At 41.3% G+C, this 16,537-nt stretch overlaps 1 protein-coding gene and 1 long non-coding RNA gene across 8 annotated transcripts in view; one reads left to right on the top strand and one right to left on the bottom strand.

Moving 5' to 3' along the window:
• Positions 1-6,246: 6,246 nt before the first annotated feature.
• Positions 6,247-16,537, bottom strand: part of ttc12 (tetratricopeptide repeat domain 12) — a 27,356-nt gene continuing 17,065 nt past the window's right edge. For all 7 annotated transcript variants that reach the window (XM_053422156.1, XM_053422161.1, XM_053422162.1 and 4 more), the window contains 11 exons: positions 15,323-15,411; positions 14,780-14,948; positions 14,077-14,172; positions 12,214-12,277; positions 11,970-12,104; positions 11,724-11,816; positions 11,468-11,536; positions 8,707-8,808; positions 7,920-8,019; positions 7,493-7,721; positions 6,247-7,013 (listed from right to left, as the gene is read on the bottom strand). In XM_053422156.1, coding sequence (XP_053278131.1) covers positions 6,941-7,013; positions 7,493-7,721; positions 7,920-8,019; positions 8,707-8,808; positions 11,468-11,536; positions 11,724-11,816; positions 11,970-12,104; positions 12,214-12,277; positions 14,077-14,172; positions 14,780-14,948; positions 15,323-15,411 — 1,219 coding nt within the window. In that variant the 3' untranslated portion in view covers positions 6,247-6,940. The remainder of the gene's footprint in view (positions 7,014-7,492; positions 7,722-7,919; positions 8,020-8,706; positions 8,809-11,467; positions 11,537-11,723; positions 11,817-11,969; positions 12,105-12,213; positions 12,278-14,076; positions 14,173-14,779; positions 14,949-15,322; positions 15,412-16,537) is intronic.
• Positions 7,394-16,537, top strand: part of LOC128439768 (uncharacterized) — an 18,146-nt gene continuing 9,002 nt past the window's right edge. Inside the window, exons 1-2 of the long non-coding RNA XR_008338436.1 lie at positions 7,394-7,706; positions 11,951-12,122. This is a non-coding gene — a long non-coding RNA (uncharacterized LOC128439768). The remainder of the gene's footprint in view (positions 7,707-11,950; positions 12,123-16,537) is intronic.

Below are 16,537 nucleotides of genomic sequence, written 5' to 3'. Positions count from 1 at the left end.
GTTGTTTACTCTGCGAGCTGAACCCACTCAGGTGTCCCACCTCTCTCCAAATGATCTGCTTTAATAAGTACTCCCCTTGGTTTCGCTGAAGATTCATTGGCGGTGCTCTCGGCATAGTCTCTGCTGGCTTTTTTTTCTGTCATAGTCTGATCAGCAGTGGCATCATGATCAGATTTGCTGGTGGGTGGTAAAGGCACAGCGGAGCTTAGGTTGGTGACCTGTGGTGTGGCTTTTCCAGGTCCAGGGCTGTCGGTGCTGCAGTAACAACTCTCTAGTTTTGGGTCAGACGTGTGTGCAGCATTGAAATGACCTCTTGGAAGGTTCCAAGCCTGTGGTTTATACATTTTTCTCTTCAGCAGTATGATCAATTTTGCCTCCTCCAATTGTTGTTTTAGGAGTCTCGCATGACATAGCACAGCCATTTGTGCTGCAACTGCTTTTATTAATAACCTCTGTGGGTGAGATCCCTGTAGGGGGCACAGAATCACCCACAGCTCCAAGTGTCACTTACACTTATTGAGGTGTTTTCCCTGCTTCTTGTGCTGGACTGATCTAATCAGAGTATGACCAGAAGTTGAGAATGTTCTTCTTCAGTGACAGTATTTATGATAAGAGCAGGTTTAATATCTTTGAAAGATAAATATTCCTCTCTTTTACCTGCGGTGCGTTCTCTGTCGTGGGTCCCTCCATCTCTGTGGGTCGCCTTTAACAAACCGTCTCGGATGCCCTGCACAGGTTTAGCGATACAGGCGCCGTGGTAATCAAACCAGGTTGCACGTGCTGTCTTTGTTTGATAGCCTGTACAGAGCTGTCAGGCTCAAGCTGCTCTCCGCTCTGTGTCTCTGCTGTGTTGTTTCTTTTCACAGCAGGATTGAGTTTACCAGAGGTTGTGGGAGGCCCTCTCGGTGACAGAGACTCAATTGGACTGTACCATATGCTCGGCATGTGTGGCCTGAGATGACTCTTCAATAACAATTTGCCTACTCTCGCTGGTGGTCGGCGCTGATTCATGAGCTCCTGTGGACACAGCGGGACAGCTGACCGGTGCCAGACACACTCAATCATCGGTAGCTGCAGTGGTTAACTGAAAATTCTCAAGTAACATTCATTATCTGCACATCAATCCGCTGGGTGGATGTGGTGGGGACATTGATGTCACCTATGAAGTCGTGTGGAGCGGGAATAGCGTTGTCACCCACAGTGCCTCTTGGTCTGGAGGGATTGTGTCTTTCAGTTGTTTCGCTGCATGACGCTCTACATCAGAAATAGAAGCATCACAGCATCAGACAGAGTTTTGGGTATTTTTTCGTGCCGACTTTCTGATTGAACAAATGCAGGGAAGCCACTTTGATCATTTGTGTCGATCGCAGGTATAAAACGATTCGTAGCGTGCATGAAACCTCACTTAGCGTCTGCACCGTGCTGTGAGTGGTCTGCATAGTAAAGCAGGTTTACTGTTTGTTTCATTTCTCTTTAACCTTTTATCTGTGACAGATGATTATTCTCCGGGGAGGTTTTCACTGTAACGTTGGCTTCCTCGTTGCCAGCTACCTTAAACAGGGTATCATGGTGATTCTCATTAGTGTTTTTTACTGCTGGTCTCTCAGTATGTATTAGAGAAAAAGAGGTGAATCCATCAGTGTTAACAGCGTGGTGTTTACTGCTGCCAACCAGGGAAGCGATCTTCTCATCCCTGTTCTCTGCCATTTGCTTTGTGGCTGCATCTGAATGCTTTACTGACAAGGTCACGGTTGTTTGCACATCCTCACTCTCTTTGGTGTGATTTGTGTCATCACCAGTCCCCAGCAAGGACTCATCACGGCCACTTTTCGCTATGAGCTTATTCAGCGTCGGAGTCGGCATTGAATATTTCCTCCACTGAGGCTGATCTCGTTAGCTCTGTCGGGCTACAGGTGCCAGGTTAACTGTCACCTCCAAACAGTATGAGGTTTAGCAGGGCTGACGTGCTGCTGAGAGGAAATTGATTGTTTTTTTGCTTCAGGGCTCATTGATGCCATTAGGGCCTGTGCAGATCTCTGCTTGTTATCATCAACAGGAGCACGCAAAGCATCTGAATGGGCTGCCTGCTCGGACAGTCTGAACGAGCACGGCTGGCCTGAGGTCATGTCAAAGGAGGGGGCGGGACTGACTTATCTGAGGGGCAGACTGCCCTTGGGGAGGCTGCGACCGCCCTGTGGAGACGCGGTCCTCGGATGACGAGGCTGCGGCTGTGGGTGGCCTGGCGGATGAGTCACGATACGTTTGCTGGGGCAGAGCAGGATTCACCGAAGCAGATGTATGTACTTCTTCAATCATGTTAGACATTAAAGGGCCCTCAACACTTTAGTCAAATATACACGTTCTCTGCTGGCTGTGTCTCATTTGTGCTCTGTAGAAGTGAAGCAGACTTCGGAACTCGAGTATCAAATTTATTCCCATCATCTGAAATCATGTGAATAATTTATTTACCGAGAGTTAGAACGATTTGCTCCTAAGATGGTCTGAGCTGCCAATCGTGGGGTTGTGAGTGGCAGCATATTAGGGATACTGTCTCCTACAGACTGATTGATTTGATCTCGCTGCCCCACCGAGTGGGGAGTGTGCTGTCTTGAATGTATTACCAAATTCTGAAAGTGCCAAATTCTGAGAGAGTTGTGGGACCTTTTTGTGGTTTAGCATTCTCTGAAAATGCCCCCTCGACAACTTTGTTCTCAGTACTTTCTTCAGCGAGTGAAGACTTATCTCCGTGCTTTGTAAGCGAAGCCCCGTGGGTAGACACACAAGCTTTAATCCTTGTGTATCGCTTTTCAGGAATTGATGTCATTGTTGATAGTTATGGGCTCTGGCACCTCAGAGCTCGGTGCAGTGCTCTGTGATTGCCTGTCACTTTGTAAGAAAATGGATTATTTTTCATTTCAACAACTTTTGCAATATTTTCACCCAGATGAATGAGCCGATGCTCACTGGCCCCCAACTGTTTAATCAGAGTGTGGCAGCAAGACGAGTTTGTAACAGTGTGCCCTTCGTCTCTATTAAGTTCTTCAGAATTAGTAGTTGGTCCAGGGGAACATTTTTCATGTACTCTCTCTGCGAGTCTCCCTGTTATATATATGATGTCTTCCTCTCTTGCCGTTCCCTCTCTTTTAGCCACTGCTCCTTCCTTTGCCTTCGACTCTCTGCTTTTCAGATTCATATTTATGAGATTTATTTTAGTCACACCTTTACCTCTAGCACCTTTTTCTTTCTTATCGCTCACTTCCTCTTGTCTTGGATCTTTGTAGTGTCTCAGCCATGCATCCTCCTCCCTTGTGGTGTCTTCACCTTCCTCTCTATTTGTCTTGGCCTTGTGGGTTTCTATTTTTCTCCCCTCCCTGTTTGTATTTTAGTGTATCCCAAGTCCAGTATTAACTATCTCTTCCTTTTTCCTCTCAGTTTAACAATATTGAAATGATTGTTTCTCTTTTGCTCTCCAACTTTTCATCTCCCCTGCTCCATCGTCCTCATCCTGCATCTCCAGTATCTCCTTTTGTCTCTTTCATTTCTCTGCCCTGCTTGCCCTCTGTCTTAACGTTCTCTTTGTCCTCATCTTCTGCAGCGACAGTCAACACCTTCTTATTTCATTCTGCTAGCTTTAAATTGTGGACCATTATTGACTCTCTGAATTAAATCCTTTTAATTAGAGAGACTGTTGGTTACATGGTCATAAACGCTAAAAATTTTGATGGATTCCCTACAAGTCCAGACATTGTCAGTCTCTCAGAGGAGGTCTCCCTTGGCACTGTTGTAAGTGTCAGCATAGACGGCTGATTGTCAAAGTTCTGTATTGATTCTGAAAGAAACGATACAGAATATAGATGCAAACTTGTTGGCAAAAAACCTTGGGTCCCAACTTCAACATAGGTCCCTTTGCCTGCAAGCTAAGTTTAGATGGTGTTACACTCTTCAATAAAGAGTTTGAAAGAGCATCTCTTCCTATCAGAGTGTGGGATTCAGGAGTTTCCACTTAAGAATGCTGACAGTTGCGCTACGAGCTTCAATCAACCTCCTCCATGTAGTTGGATGTGATGCAAGAACACGTTTCCCACCGCCATGGGGGGCCTCAGCGCTGACAGCCGTGTTATTTACCGACCCACTGCTGCAGTACAGAGGCTGATTTGGAGCAAACACATTTCTAAAGTTTTTCCAGAGACCGTGGGAAATATTTTGCTGTTCAAACAGAAATACTTCACTGTTGACTGTAGTTGGCGGTCACATTTTTTTAAACTGGTTTCATCAGAGTATGAATAATGTTTGAGCGATTAAATGATGTGGTTGTCGAGCTCACTCTCTCAGTGACAGAAGTTTCATTACAATCGATGTGCCTCGTTTGTTTCTTGGTGTCTTTATGTGTTACCGAAGACATCTTGGCTACACGCAGTCATTTAAATGCAACTGAAAAAAGATTTGAAAAGGGAATTGTTCCGAACGCTTTGACTATGATTTCTGGTTTTACTAAAGGATAAACCCAGTTTATCTCTCACATCGAAACTACAATTCTTGAAAAATGTTTGTTTCCTTATTTCCCTGTTCTGTATTTCTTCTTGCTCTCCGTTCGACTGTCGGTGTAAATGAAGTATCGAGGTAGTAAATTGATTCAAATCTAATGCGAGCCCCTCTGTACTCAGAGATGCTGAGGAAGGCATCAGGTGACCGTGCAGGCAGAGCCACAGATTTCTCAGTGGACGCGGTTCGATCTTTCTGGCAAGTCAAACACAAGTTCGTCAAACTGCTTCCTCTCACTGAATCTTCTGCTGTACCATTTTGGAAGATGGATTGCCTCATACTCAACGGAGGCTCATTTCGCCCCAGGTTTGAAATCCCCTTTTCATCCTTGCCCGGTACCGTTTGTCATTATTGTCATTACGCAGCGCAGCCGGGTTATCAATTACAGGAGGATGAGATGCAGATTGGACTGGAACTACTGGCCCTCTGTCAGCAGATGTTAGAGAGTCCGTGTTGCTGTGAACATCAAGCAGAGTGTGAAGCCAGAAAGAAACAATCTTTCCATAATTAGAGATCAATGGGGTTTCTGATTCGATGTGTATCCTCATAGTTGATGGATTGTCTCCCGTTGGTGTGAGAGACGTTTTGCCCATTTCTGGAAATAAAACGCCTCCTGCTCGCTGATACAATTACAGCCAAAGCTTTAGTGATTTGTATTCTCTCATAAGGTCGTGTTGGTCTGGTGCCAAAAAAGACCACCCCTGGAAACTTGGCAGGCACTGCTACTGCAGTGTGTTGGTGTGTGCGCTCTGTAGTTGTTGCTTCTGTGCCCTGACCAATTGTGTTTCCCTTTATCATAAGCAGATTCGTTGTGACAGTTGTGCCTTTTGTTTGTTCTGTGTGGTAACCTTGGAAATATTTTTTTGGCCCTCACTGAAAAGAAAAAAACAAAACATGTAATTTTTCCCCCAAAGGCTGTCCTTCTTCGAGAATCAATGCTGTATATTCACATACATTTGAAGAGTTCATTAACTTTAAATGTCAGGTTACCCCTAAAGCTACTATATAATTTTGAGTAGGTCAGGTGCATAATACTGTTTTGAGGATTGAAGGGAGCACCCTTGCCAACACTTCATTTTAGCTTATCTCCCTCAGTGATTATGGACACTTGGAGAGTTCCATGTCATAAATTACTAATTATGCATTTTTAGATATCTACATCTAGAATTGCAGCAACAGTAGAAAAAGTATAGTCCACTGGCGGTAATATGTAGGTATTATAGTACAATCAAAAACAATGCTATTAGTGCTTGTTGTTTGGGGTGTTTTATATTAACAAAAAGTATTGGCATTGCAAGCTGACAAATTATTTTAACTTAGTTTCTTTCATTAATATATGTTCATTGAACATTTTAATTATTACTACTTTGGAGTCTTCGAATAAGTTTTTCCCAAAACAGGTCCTGAAGAGATTAAGAATAAAAAAAAATCGTTTAAGAAGTTTTACCTTCATTTCATTATTAAATATTTATTCCTCATTTATGAATTAAAAAAACGCATTAAAAGCTAAAACCCAAACCTTACTGACAAATCAAAGACATAAAAAGAGGGTAACACCTCATAAAAGAGAATGTGAAATCAATGTAGCCTGAATATTAAACTCCTTATTTTAGGTGACTTTTTTTATAGTGAGATTAATACATACCACACCAGCAGACAGTGAAACCTTTAAAACTTTTATAAAAAAGTAAAATATTGGGTATAAAAGCACTGGAATTACTTTTTAAAATGTTTTTGACTTTGCAGATGATGAGACCACCAGTAAAACCGGGTGTTGGGCAGCGGGCAGGCAATACTGAGTAATTATGGTAAATAAGAGACCTTTAACGATTAAGTGCCAGGTTTCTACTTCTATGCTTAGCCTCAACCGCACATCTCTCTGATCCACGTCTACGTTCAAATCCCATCAGTGTGTGAATCTGCTGGATCAATATCAGTGTTACAATCCAACAATTACAGTTCATGTACCACTGTACAAGTGAACTCTGCAGAGTGTGTTCTTATTGATTAAAGCAGTAACTTCTGCCTTATTTCTACTTCAGAATTTAGGACCCATTTTGGACTTTTGATATAAGCTTTTGATATAGTTTTAATGTAAGTGACTGTATTTGTGATAATTAACTGTTAATTCTCAGGGGCTTAAAAAACAAGGACAGCTAAGAGCATTGCTCATGTTTAATCTTGTTTATATGTGTTAAGCAAGTAATAGCACTGTCTTGTCTACATTAAGTAAATATTGGATCATTCTTGCAACAGGCTTAGCTTTCTTAAAAAACTCTACTTAAAAAAGACATAATTCAGGTTTAAATGCCTGTTTGGACTCCAATGGTGTTCTTGTTTTTTATTTTGTTACTGTTTGAAGAGAACAAGACATGAATGAATGTAAAACATGTGCTTGTCATGAGTTGATGAGCTTCATACAGGAGTGCAGAACCTCAAAGCCGTGTAGTTCTCGAACCTTTTCCGTATGTCTGGAAATTAAAACAAAACACATTGAATGGGTATTCTGTGGGCTGGAATTGAATTGAAACCATAAGTTGTGATTTTATGAGCCTGGGAACTAAAGATCAGCACAAACTTAACACAGTCAGAACAGAGCTCTTCATAAAAATAATGATTGCGCCCACTGGCAATTGTAGAGGCACAAACAGTCCTCATCAATGTACGTATACTACGCCAATATGTAAGCAATGATTGTTTCCCCCAGATATATTTAAAGGTAAAAACTGAAATGCCCAATTGAAATATTAAATATGTATTCCAACCCTTGGCTGTGACACTTTAAGCTTAAGCACCTCCCATCTAACTGAGCCATCTTAAAGTTGGTCGTAAGATTTTTGGGATCACATTTGTTGTTTGCATATAGTTGTCAATGCGGTATTTCTGTTAGCCTGTCACTCCTCCTTCACTATGTGCATGTGTGGTGTGTGTAGTGGGGCTGAGAGGGCACCTGGGCTCAGATCGACACAGTGTCGCCAGAGCAATCGCTGCATTTAGCTGCACAGCCGTCTTCTTTGCATCCCCTGCAGCATGGCGTAGCAGCAGCCGCACAATATCAGTGCCCAGCAGATTGCTGGCAGTTCCCTCCAACTGAAGGCAGTTGGCCAAACAGAGGGCTGCGTTTCCTAACACCAACTCATGACAGCTGGAGCCCAGCAGATGACGTAAGACTGCCAGTTCTGTGTTGAACATTAAGGGACATCAAAAAAGGAAGAGTAGATACTTTTACATATATTAACATATATCAACACACACATGCATGTACATGTAGACACAAACAAACACTTGATTTCCCTTTTGGGTCAAACCTTAAATAATATTCATGGACTAATGAGGGAGCCTGTGCGAGTGACGGAAACATGTCAATCATTTCTCACTTTTATCAGACTTCAGCAGCTCCTCTCGGGCCAAATGACTGCCAGCAGTGCAAACTGTCAGGGTCTTAATGGCATATCTGGTGGCATCCTGCTCTGCTCCCTGGGTAAACAGACACAAAAATAACCAGGACGTGTTTGCAAACTCTCACTTTACATTCATGTCATGCAATGTATGAAGTGATCATATTCAGACATATAACCATGAGTAAGGTTTACCTCATCGGAAAAAAAGGTAGTTGTGTTTTCAACTCCATACTTTATAACATTGACTTTTTAAGTGTATATGAAGTCAATGTGCCAGGTCATCAGAAAGTCTTTTGTAATGCAGGGGATGTAAGTTCTATATATGTTGCACTTATAGTTATAGTATAGTTATAATGTGATATAGTTTTAAAAAAAAATAATCCTGAGGTCCTTACTCCTTCGTGTGTGTGTGTCCCAGCAGACTGATGGTGCAGTGAGAGGACAGTTAGAATCATAAGCCAATTTATTCTGATTTATAGAGGCTACTTTGTGTTGGTTTTAATTGAAGTCAGACTTAATCAAGACCTCTCTGCTGCTACTTAACGTCTCCAAATGCATTGTCATTCACACATGCGCATCACAGAAGTTGAGTTGAACCCTGTTATTCATACACCTTGGCCAAAAAAAATCTACATTCAGCAGGAGAACGCTTTGGAAGGTGCCTCTGGTCTTCATCCGTAATAACCAAAACATGATTAACATAATCCTGCATATAAAATACAAGTGACCTATTCAAGGACGCTGTAGTGTGTTCAGTATGTACCTTTAGCAGCTGACACATGGTCCGAACAACACCCCTCTGGATAACAAGCTGCACAGCCTCAGAGGACTGGGGGAGGACAGTGCTCAGCACACCTGTGGCTCTCTGCAGGACAAAGAGGAATGTTGGCATTATAAGTGGAGATAACCACAGATGGAATAAAGTAGAAGAGGGCAGATGGATGAGAAATTGGTAAGGCCAGCACAAGATTAAGGGACAATAGCTATGGGACAAAGAAAGCTGAAAGTGAAAAGGACAAACCAGCTCCAACTGGAGACAAAACAAAAGGGAACTGTGGCAGTAAAAAGGCGGAGAATAGAAATATAAAGACATGAAGCTTTATAGAGTGTGCCTGCAGCAACTGCAGTAGTTAGTTTCTTGTATTAATGGTGAGAGAGTTGTATGAAAATCTGTTAGAGTAAAAATAAAATTGTAGTGACCCATTCAAGGATTATATAGGGCGATAAAAACAAATCATAAATGTAAGCATGAGATTTAGAGAAAGGTCACATATTAATGCATGCTTTGTTTTGCGGGCAGCTTGTGTAGAATCTCATATTGTTGCACTAATCTAACTGCGACATTTTAGGGTAGGAATCATGTGGTTTGAGCAGAGGAATAACTATAGAAGGAATGAAATGAGTATACTTAGAGCACTAATGAGTAATTACAGAGAGTTAGTTTTAAGTAAGGGCACAACTCACTCATTTGAGTGAATGATCGATGAAGAACTCATGGGTTAGATTATCTATCACTTTAACCAATTCAGCTTTCTGTTGAGTAGTAGAACTGCTCTCATCAGCTGTGTTCAGAGCAGCAGGAGGCAGCCATCTTCACAAAATAGCCTCTGATTGAACCACACCGCATTGCCTCCCCCCAGCACCGAATAGCACAAACAAGGTTAGTGACAACAACAAACCCTGACCATTAAGTACAGGGATGGTGAGCCTCTGGTCTACTGGTTGTATACGGCCCCACTGACAACTCATGAATACAATACAGTTCACAGTCAACAAAAATACTATGTGTCAGCGTAGTTACTGCCACATTTTTCTTTTATTGAAGAGAGGACTTGCCATTGTGCTTGCTTAGCAGGGACCTGGTTACAATGATTGTAAAAGCCACTGTTAAGTGTTGATATGCCTTGACATCCTTGCTAATACATTGAATAAATACATTTGAATTAAGTTGATCCCTTCTCTGTGGAGTTTGTGTGGGCAACAAGCAGACTTCACAAGACCCCATTTGGGCTATGTTACCCCGGCAACTCTTGCAGCCAATAGCTATGAAGCGGAAATCTCATCTGTAAGAAAAATGTATAATTTAGAATTTAAGAGCTGTCTCTGAGTGGAGTACTGATGGCACAAGGTATTCTGTATTTACATCCACAGAAGTATGTTGTTTTTATGGGGAGGGGTTTTCCCTTTCTTTTCTTGTTATGTGTCATATTGTGATTGTTGTCATGTCGTGGGCACACTGAGGCAAATTCCATACACCTGAGTTGTGTCGCAATTAAGTATTAGAACTTGAATCTTGAAAAAACACCAGATGTCACCAACATACCTTTCTAGTTATTCTGTCTAACCTGCAATGAAACCAGAGGCATAACACGTACGTAAATAGGTTAGGCGGTCTTACAACAGATCTTGACCCAGCAGTGATTGCCCTGCAAAACAGATTGTTATAGGTATAGCAGGGTCGTCAGTCCCGAACCAGGAGATTTTGATTTATTACATCAAGTGAGTCTGCCTTCTCGCAAGGTCATGTAATGACTGCTGCTGTTTTTTTTACACCAACACATTTCTTCTAAAAGCAGCAGTCTCCAGTTCAAGGAGTAGCTGAGTGATCTTTTGTCAGAGCACTTAGCTCTGGTTTACCTTTGTGAGGTGCAATGGCGGAGTCGTGCAAGTTCACAATGAGAAGTAAAGCATTTCATGGAAATGAAGGAAAACCCTGTCGTTGAACTCAGTGTTAGTTAATGGCTGTGTGACTTGGCCTTCATAGAGGATATTACTCTCTGCACTCAGCGTCAAGCTCCAAGGTCCCAACCAGCTTCTCTGCTTTGAAATGGGATATTAAAGTGGATTGAAGTACAAATGGAGACGGGTAACACTGCATTTTCCTCCAAAAACATTAACAACACCTGAGTAGGCTGATGAGTGCACTAAGCTAAAAGTAAGCTAAGCTGAGAAAAGAGCAGAGAACAAATTGTGTAAATAAAGAAACGCTGACGACATCAGGGGACATGTCAGAAAAGCTGCCAGCCAGCCAACAAGTTAGAACTAAAAAAGGAAGAAAGAGACAGATGGGTGGAAGTGTGGTGCTCTGAGGGGCCTTGCACAGGCAGTGTGAAACTGCCATAACAGCCATTAGCACAGGCAACGGCACCAAGAGCTGGAGTTTTAATCAACTGTAATGACACTTACACAGGATCCTCTGAACTTCTTGAATTGTTGTTACTTTCTTTCGGGACACATTGCCAATGAGCTCACAAGCCCTGGAAAAGCCTTGTTGCTCAAGACAAATGTATTTTTTCTAGTTATCTGAACAAATGGCTTTTGCTTTATAGGATATAAACAAGTTTGGAAAACAAAGCGACATTTTCAGCAAGCATCAGCGAAGTTATGTTTTGAAACCATCAGACATCGACCAACTTGAAAGCCTCACTAATGATGTGAGCGTGTTCGGGTTTCTAAATCCTACATGAATGTTTTTTTAACCCATCTAGGTACTTAAGAGTCGAGCAGAAGTAAAGTTCACTCACTGTGATAACTCCCCCGTCAGTGTTGGTGAGCAGGCCTTGACAGCAGTCACACAGTGAAACAGCATGCTCCTGCAAAACGGCAGGGACAGACAAGTGACCAAGGCAATTCTCACATACATGTCACCCCTCAATAGGTGACACCACACATCATGGCCGACGCAAACACTCCATCCGCTTCTCTGGTCCATTGTCTTTTACAATATATTTTTTTAGCAGCACAGTGTACTCATAATACAGCGGCTGTCATGTGTGTCACCTGTATGACCGGAGAAGGTGTAGTTGAGAGGTTGATGATCAATCCAAGCATGGGGTAAAGGATCTCTTTGTATTCACATGCACTGCACTGCCTCTGCAATGAGAACGACTCTTCAATGAATGAATTGTACACAATGTACAAGACTGTTATGTCATACACTCTTTGTCTTGTAGCACCTGAACTCAAATGAATAATTTCAATGATTAACCATGTGCCTTTCTGAACAGAGGCTGTAATCATACTAACAATGGCAACCGGAAAGGCGTCCCAACACTCTGGATCATGAGCAAGCTTGTGATGGATGACGGCATCCCGAGCCAGAGAGCCAATGGCCGACAGCAGCGGTGGAAGGATCTTACGATTGGTCTTGTTGATACTTCTCTGTAAAATCGGAAAGAGGTGTGTATATTTGCCTTATAAACACACACACACACACACACACACACACACACACACACACACACTGTATAGAAAAACCTATACATCTTACCAGTATTGATGTAAATGGCACAATGACAGACTCGGTCAACGTATTCCTTAACTGAATTTGAAATCTGTAAGAAAAAATAAACACATTTCTGTTGCACATTTCAGACAGACACACTGCGTTAAAGTGTATGTAGTAGTATAAACTAGGGATTACTGATTAACAGTCTATTCTTATGAATATTGGAATAGTTAGTACGGAATCAAAGAGCCACTTTTAGTTATCAGGTTCCACATGCATCAAAATCAACTCGAGAACCACGCAGAAAGCAACCAATAAATTATAGTCAGCCGCCATATCAATCAATCCCTGTACATCACAACATTCTGCACACAATCACAATGAGCGACCTGAAGTTGAAGTTCTTCACTGCTCAGCGCAAGACAAGCAAACAAATCAACAACTCTGTCAACTGAGCAGGTAAAAGCTTCAACGTAACCACATATAAGTGGTGCTTCTTTCCACTGTGAGCATATAAGTGCCTAGTGCATCTTACAACCCCACACAGTCACAATTGGTCTTTTACACAGTAAAACAAACAACATGTCTGAGTCATCCACATAGCACTTCACGTCAGGTGAAAAAGCATTGATTGTCATGCATCTGAAGTTTCCCACTCATCCACTTCACCGGCATTAAGAGGCAGATGTATTTACTTTGTTCCCCCACTGTTCTGAAAGTCCAGTGTATTATAACAGCCTCCACCAGTCAAGTTGCAGTAAATATGCTCACAATTTCCCTTTCTTTTCCTGAGTTATGGTGATGAGTAATTAGTAGAAAAAATCCTTTGTTCAAAACCTTATCATTTTGCGATGTTGAAAAAAGCTGAAATTTGTCCCTTTGGATATAAAATATTGTCAGTTCATAATTTCCTTAGAAATTTGTGTGAAATCTTGTCAAGATTAGCTGTTGAATTATTCTAAAAAATTGTGTTTTAGTCACTTCAGCTTTGACTTCAAGTGAACATTTCTACCAAATTAAACAATTTTTGGCTTGAGTGGATATCACATACCTGCGATGGACAGACAGCTTGATAGATAGATAGCATGAAAATAGCCATACATACAAAAACATACAAAATATAAGACGTGGAGTATTCTGAACCTGGGCAAATTATTGTTATGACCTGTCTTCACAGGATTTTGTAGTGTAAAAAGTAGTAGGACTTAATGTTGATGTTAGTCTTAATCGGGCTATGCTCTGTAACATGTAAATGGAAATATGATTTTCAAATAGCAACTTATGTGAACAACATAAATCGAAATAATCTCTTATTCAGAGTTAAGTAAAAGAATATTGCAGTGGTGATGTTGTGGAATTTGGACAAGCTGCGAATCAATTTTCACTGAGACATAAATATCCACTAAAGCCTAACATTGACTTGGCTGAGCTTCCACAGCGAAGAGAAGAAAAGGACGAGGAAAGAGAGTTGAGTAACTCTCTTTGAGCTATACACCGTGAAAATTGATCCCCCCCGTTTCACTGCTTGACACCTCGACTTATTTCCCGCTGTGTTCGAGAGCCTGGGTCGTCCTTTCATGTCTGTTTTTATGAGGCGCCAGAGAGCGAAGCAGGTTTCCAATGGCCTTTTGCCTTTGAGTGACATTAACACTTGTATAGCACATGTTGATTTATTAAAGAGGCCACATTTCGTGTTTCTCCAGAGACATCTCGTCTCATGGGTGGATTTTAGAGTGAATTAAAAATAGAAATATATTGTACAAAATGGGAAGATAACAGCCTGTATTGTGGATTATGTTCTGAGTTCTGTAGAGTATCTGCAATTTATTTTCTTGTCCAGAAAAAATAATATTTTTCATGATGTAAAGAGAGTGTTTTGTGTGCTTGGCTGTTTATCCGTTATACTTGTTTTCTGCTGCAAAGTTCTCCAGAATGTTGACCGCTGAGTTCTCCAGCTGCTGCTTGGGCAGAAAGATACATGCCACAAGGTTCCTCACCAACCTTTAAAGGCAGATTAAGAGCAGAGTGAGATAAGGAATGAGAGATGGAAAAAGAAGAGAAACATAGAAAAAGTGTGAGTCAGCTAAAACGACATGTTCTGATTGAGCATTTTTCACGATTTCAATGATTATTTGTTTTAATGGAGGTGTCCACCTTTGAGATCAATAAGTGTGATAACAGAAAATGAGCAACAATATTACTCATTATTCCTAATTTTTTTTAAATCCAATCTGCTGCAGCTCACATACTATCAGAGATAAAACTAATAAGAAATCCCTTAGGTTATCCGATGTAATTTGTTAAACTTTGTAACAAAGCAATAAACATATCAAATGTATGGGCCCGGGGATATCCTCCGATGATTTCATCAAGGAGGAAAATGATGGGAAATATTAAATATTTAAATACCTACTAGGGATGGGAGGATTCCAAAAAAGTTTCAATAATTAGGGTATTTAGAATGTACAGGAAGCCAACAATCTCTGCATGATATATAATTGCGTTCCTACATTGTTCCTGGGTTTGGAAGAGCGGAGAGGCATTTTTATTCCAGCTTTGTTATTGCTGGTTTCAGCTGCATCGTATAACACACACAGAAATGTCTTACATGTGCATATTCAGGCTGTCCATAGCCAAGCGTCTGCCATGTGGCAAGTGTGAGTACAAACACAGTAATGCCAGACACTCTTTCTGCACTGCAACATGCTCTGATGTTAACAAGTGAACAGTGGCCTGTTTTGTGACTGGGCACATCATCAAAATCTTCTGGTTTTCATCTGAAAGCGAGGGAAAACAGAGAATGAGTTAAGTGGACACGCCACATGAGCATTGCATTGCTGTCCCAAATATATGCTTAGTTGTTCTCGTATATCAACATGCACACATTGTTAATAGCCGTGTAAAGATATCGTGACAGTTAAAGTGAATAGAATGTTGGTTACAGCCCCCATGGCTCGTGTGATTTACCAACAAATGAAAGCATGATAGGAGAAAAGGATTTAGTATCACACAGTCAAGCTGTGCAGTGAGGATTCAGTGCCTAAATAGAGGATAATATTTAATTCCTGCCTATGTTTTCTGCTGAATCGATGAGAGCAAAATGTGACACAGAAACCAAGTCGGAAAATGTGTAACTGGATGATCTACAAACCATTTCCACGACAAAGAGCCCTCCACAATTTTAGAACAGACACACATAAGTCCCGACTGTGTGCATCCACTGTTTTCTGCAACAGGCAACTGTGGATAAAAGAAACTTGATCTTTGCCATTCTTGTTTTCCTCAAACTGACAGAATACAAATCAAACTGAAGCAGTGTATTGTCGCATAATGAAAACGGTACACAAATGTGTGTCTACAATAATGTCTCAACAACAGTTAGTATGTAACACATGGCAAATGTTAATTATATGTACTTTATGGGCAAATCAGACAGACTGCAGATGACACAACATTTCATATAGATATTTGGGGGGTAGGGGCTATGGGCGTTGAGTCTTCTGGCACTGATGCTAGATGGAATCTGTAACTTGTTTAACCTGTCACATGATAATATATATGTTTAAGCTTGAGGTGTCTGCAATTGACGCATCACTGAAACTTGTTTCCTGAAGGTTTATGTTGTTTCTGTCTCTGTATGTGAGGTTTTTAAGAATTTACGAACTACAATAGAAATCAGTATAGCACACACCACTGCCAAGGCCCGACAGTCCCATTAATGTAATCAATCCAAACCACCGTTCAGTTCCCTGAATGTGCCAGATTTCTTTTCATTAAGATCCATGACATAAATCTTTCTACTCAATTTGGGTGAATTTCTTTTTTTTCTTTTGCTGTAATCCTACTGAAAAACTCACCAATGGACAGAGGTGAAAACATAACCTCCTTGGTGAAGGTAATTAGTCATCTCAGCAAAATATTTGTATTGTTTAATTTGTCTTTTTTGTAATTGTTTGTATGTTCTGGATGAGTTTGGTGGCAGCAGTGACGAGCTCTTCTTTGCTACATATGGCTCACAGAGCTTTCACTTGGTTCATCTTCCTTATAACAGTATCCTTATTGTGCTTCCATCAAGCTCAGACTGCAATTTCTTTGCACTCTTTTTTTCTTCTTCTTTGCACTCTACTTCCCCCGCATTATGTTCTAACTTGAATAATAACACTGCTAACAATGGGCAGCGAGTATGTGGCAAGTTAATAATAGCCTCACTGAGCTGACATGAGGGAGTCATAATTGGTATCTCGTGCAAAACACTCGCTCTTTCAGGACAAAACACAGAGCCTATGCTCATTTCGGCACTCATCTCAATCTCCAGTGTGATCATCGTTTTCCTCTCTGGGCGATCACACAAACAAGCAGACAGAGA

Source organism: Pleuronectes platessa, chromosome 5, assembly GCF_947347685.1.
Source record: "Pleuronectes platessa chromosome 5, fPlePla1.1, whole genome shotgun sequence".
NCBI lineage: Eukaryota > Metazoa > Chordata > Actinopteri > Pleuronectiformes > Pleuronectidae > Pleuronectes > Pleuronectes platessa.
This window is presented reverse-complemented; position numbering and strand designations above follow the sequence as displayed.